Source organism: Belonocnema kinseyi, chromosome 10 (genome assembly GCF_010883055.1).
Source record: "Belonocnema kinseyi isolate 2016_QV_RU_SX_M_011 chromosome 10, B_treatae_v1, whole genome shotgun sequence".
NCBI classification, from domain to species: domain Eukaryota; kingdom Metazoa; phylum Arthropoda; class Insecta; order Hymenoptera; family Cynipidae; genus Belonocnema; species Belonocnema kinseyi.
In genome coordinates this window covers 42,756,525-42,761,371 of record NC_046666.1, presented here as the reverse complement: position 1 = coordinate 42,761,371, position 4,847 = coordinate 42,756,525, and the positions used below count along the sequence as shown (strand labels likewise).

At 26.2% G+C, this 4,847-nt stretch overlaps 1 protein-coding gene across 1 annotated transcript in view; it reads left to right on the top strand.

Annotated features, from left to right (window-relative positions):
• LOC117181095 (SET and MYND domain-containing protein 4-like) overlaps nt 1–4,847 on the top strand; it is a 79,687-nt gene that overhangs the window by 16,074 nt on the left and 58,766 nt on the right. Inside the window, exon 4 of the mRNA XM_033373664.1 lies at nt 2,528–2,762. Coding sequence (XP_033229555.1) covers nt 2,528–2,762 — 235 coding nt within the window. The remainder of the gene's footprint in view (nt 1–2,527; nt 2,763–4,847) is intronic.

The following is a 4,847-nucleotide window of genomic DNA, read 5'->3' as shown; positions in this document are numbered from 1 at the left end:
ATTTTATTTACAAAAAAAGTTCTCAGGTTCAAAAAAACATTCAGTGAACTGAAAAACTGTGGTCGGTAATATAGGTATTTAGCTGTGTCACATGCCCTTAACCAAAAAAAATCGAATTTTTACGAAAAGAATTAAATTTTCGGTGAAAAAAATGCCTTTTCATCCAATGTAAACAAGTTTTCAATCAAACAGCTCATTTTTCAGTCAAAGGAGTGAATATTTTAGGAAAATGATGAATCTTCAATAAAAAAATCAGTATTCAACAATTGTATATTTTTCAACCAAGTAAATTTATTTCTAACCTAAAAGATGAATTTTCAACTAAAATAATGAATATTTAACTAGAATACTTGCATTTTTATCCAAAAAGAAGAAGTTTTAAACAAGGAGATTAATTTTTTATAGATAAAAACTCATTTTTTACCAAAAAAAGTCGATTTTCTACCGAAGAAAGTAGACTTTTTAACAAAATACGTGAATTTTCAGCGAAATAAATGAATTTTCAGTTTAAAAAGTTAAATTTACATATAAGTAGTTGAATTTTGAATTAGAAAAAGTCATTTTTTCACCCGAAATAGTTTATTTTTTTACTGAAATAGATAAATTTTTAGTTAAAAAATTGATTTTCAACAAACTGGTTACATTGAAAAAATGAAGGTTCAATTATAATTATGTATCTTGCAACAACAAAATTAATTGTCAATAAAATCGTTTAGATTTTAACTGCAAGTAGTTAAAATAATTTTATTTTTTAGAAAATAGTTTAATTCTTAACCAAAAACAGTTGGATTTTCAACAAAAATATCAATTCACAAGGAAAAATTAAATATATTATTTTTTAATCAAAAAAATAGATTAATTTCAAACAGACTTGAATTTTCTAGCACAGAATATGGATTCTCATTGAAATATTATTCCGTTGAATTTTCAACTAAAATTGATAAAGTTTTTAAAACAAGTGATGAATTTGCAAAAACATACATGAATTTTCAATTAAATGGTTGAATTTTCAACTAAAAACAACCAATTATCCACAACAAAATTGTAGAGATAAATTTCCAGATGAAAAAAGAATATTTTGATCAAACAAAAAAAGGGATTTTCAACATAATAATAAAATGAATTTTCAACTAAAATCGATAACATTTCTTCCAAAAGATGGATTTTCAAACAAAAAAGACGACTGTTCAAAAAATAAATTCAATTTTCAACCAAAAAGGGAAGCTAAACTTGCAGTTCATAAAATTTACTCTCAAAAAAAAAAAAAAGAATTTGCAGCAAAATAGGAAAAATTTTAACCAAAGAGATGAATCTTAAACTGATAAAAGGAATTTTCTAACAAATAGTTCGAATTGCAATCAAGATGATTCATTTTCGAATAAAAAAGATGAATTTTTAACAAAAACCATCAAGTTTGAACCAAAAATTGAATAGATCAATTTTCAGTTGAAAATAATTGATTTTCAACTAAACAGAACAACAATTTGTAAAAAAAGGGTTTCAGCCTTTTGTGAATAAAATAAATTTATAATGAAATAGTTCAACTTTCAACCATGTAGTTGAATTTTCGACCAAAAAGGTGAATTTTCAATGAAAAATTTAAGAGTTGAATTTTCAACTAAATCAATCAAATTTCTACCAAAAATGATGAGTTCTCAAACACAAAAGACGAATTTTCAAAAGCCACGAATGTACGAATTTCAAAAAAAGAAAAAGGTCATTTTCAACCAAATAGTTGAATTTTAAACTGAAAACAGTCAATTTTCAGCCAAAAAGACAATAGTTCAATTTGAAGTTCATCACTTGATTTTTTAAAGAAAAAAAAAAATTTCAACTAAAATCGATAAGAATGATACCAGAAGAGAAGGATTAAACAAAAATTGAATTTTAAACCCAAAAGTATGAATTTCCAACGAAGAAGTTAATTTTAAACCAAAAAGGAAACAGTTAATTTTCAGTTCATAAAACTTAATCTTAACCGAAAAACAAAGAACTTGCAACAAAATAGTTAAATTTTCAATCAAAAAGATGAATCTTCATTTAATAAAATGAATTTTTAACAAATTAGTACAATTTGTAACCAAGCAGATAAATTTTTAATCAAAAAAATTAATTTTCTAAACATAAAAGTAAATTTACAAAAACATATTTAAACCTGAAACCAATCAAATAAATTTTTAATAAAGTAGTTCAAATTTAAACCAATTATTGGAATTTTTAAGAAAAAAATATGAATTCTTAATGAAACATTTAATACTTTTTTTGTTTTATTTCTCGCTTTTAGGAGCGATTTCCAGCTAAAAATAAATTAAGTTTTCATTTAAGAAAATTAATTTTCAAGAAAAAAAACGGATCGTTTAACAAAATAGTTAAATCTTGAATCAATAAATCGAATTTTTGTTAACAGAAGAGATGATTTTTTTATTGGAATCTGTTAATTCAGTTCGCACTTGAGCATAAAAATGAAAAAAAAAAGTTTCATGAAAACTGGGGATTTTTAAATAAATTAATATTATTTTATTTATAGGAAATAACTTACGGAATGGGCACGTCGCCTTGCGCTCGGCAGCAGTGAGCGCAAAGCGATGTCGATTGTTCATGATCGAGCAAAACAAAAGCGAAGGGCTTCTCGACAAAAAGAATTTGACCCTTTTTCACGTCCCTATTCGCCACGATAAATCGACCCTTGTCCGGTGCACACTTCTTTTCCAAGGCCGCCGACGCGTACGGAAAATTTGGATTCACTCCAAATGCCGGTTCCGGTTTGCTGCCTGACATAGAATCCGAGGCTTCGTTTTCTTCTTCATATTCTATGCTCGATGCTGTCGCCATCAAACTTGCTACTTGTTGCTTAATGCTCGCTGAAAAATTCGTAATTAATTTAAAACCGGATGAGACTTCACATCGCAAAAATCATCATAAAACAGGGCAAATATTTTGATTTTTCATGAAAATAGGGGAAAAATAAGCGAATAAATCTATTTTATATAATAATATTGCAGGTACGGGGTAAAAAAATATTTCTATCCGGGGGAGGGGGGGGGGACTTACTGTACATAATTTTTAGTTTTCAGAAATGTTTCCGCAAACATTTTTTCACGGCCAATAAAATTAAAAATTTTGAAATCTAAAGCTGCACATTTTTCCATTTGAAGTAATAAAAAATAAAATACAGATTAAAGCACTCAAAGTTGAATTCTTGAATTTTAAATTATTTACAATTAAATTATACAAGTTTTTAAATTAAAAATGTTTAAACTTTTATCAATTATAGAATTAAAAAATTCGAATTCAGTACTAAAAATATAAATGAACGTTATAATTTTCAATGCTCTGAATTTGAAAATCAATCCATAAACTTTAAAATTTTCAAAATCATTTGAAATTGTTTAAACATCATTGAAAAATTTCAAAATTTTAGTTCAAAATTTTTAGAAATCTAGAAATTGTGTTAAATTATTTTTTTAATTTGAAATGATTCAAAAAATTTCGGTGCTAAACGATACAGCCTAATTTAAATCAAAATGTATATTTTTCCAGATTCCCAAGAAAAAATAAAGAATCTTTTCAAGAATCGTGAAAGGCCTTCAAAAGAATAAAAACATTTTCCTAAGACTCCTACAAAAATAGAAAATGATTTTTCACGCTAAAAAATTATTTTAAGATAATATTTCAAAAGATTTTGAAAGGTTTGCAAAATTTTCAAAAAAGAATCTGAAAGATTTTAAGGACATCTTTTAAAATTTGCAGGATTTTTTAAAAATGGTAGGAAAAAATCGATTCATTTTAAAAGATAGTTATTGAATATTTCCTACAATTGATAGAAAATTCTGGACATTTAAAAAAATGTCTTAAAAATATTCCAGATTATCTTTAAACAATTTTGGAAATCTTTAAAAACCTTTTCAAATATTATCTTAAAATAGTTACATAAAATGAAAAATAATTTTTAATTTTCCTACGAATCTTAAGAGAATATTTTTTTGAAGCCTCTCACAATTCGTAAAAAGCTCCTAAATTTTTCATTTGAAATCTGCAAACAATTGAATTATTTTATATCATTAAAAATAATTCAGTTTCAAATTGTTTACTTTTAAATACTTGGTATTTTCTTCTATAAAAGGTGATTTTTAACAAAATACTTGAATTTTTAACAAAATAATTACATTTTTAATATCATAGTTAAATTTTCAACCTAAAAAGATAAATTTTCAACAAAAAAGTGTCATTGTTTATAATTAAATATGAAGACGAATTTCTAACTTTCACTACAAAAATTGAATTTCAAATAAAAAATATGACTTTTCAGCACAAAATTAATTTTCCACAAAACTGATTCATTTTTACACAACAAAAATGTATGTATGTATGTATTTAATCTCTCCCTTTTACGGGTTTGAGGGCCACCGCTCCCTGTACATATATTTACAATTCCATCCTTAGTCTAACTTAACTACTACTTTTATTCTACTCTTTCGCATTACGTAGGATAAACAATAGTAACAGTAGTGATATTAATTCCTAAAATGAGTGAGCTTCCAGGACTTCCGTTTCCTCTTACCATAAAAAAATGCATTTTCCACGATATTGAAAACAATTTTCGTTTTTTACTGTCCCTTTTCAGGATCACCCATTTGGCTCTGCCCTACTCCCTTGCTTTCCCTTACTTCATCTAATTTCTTCATCCACATCACTCCCTGTCCACTACCATCCAAGGTCCATCTTACACACTCATCCACACTCAGCTGTTCCTCTTCCTCTCCTGTACATCTCTCTAATACATGTGCCCATGACTCCATTTCGTATCCACATACTCTGCATAAATTCTCCTCTTCATTCATCCAATA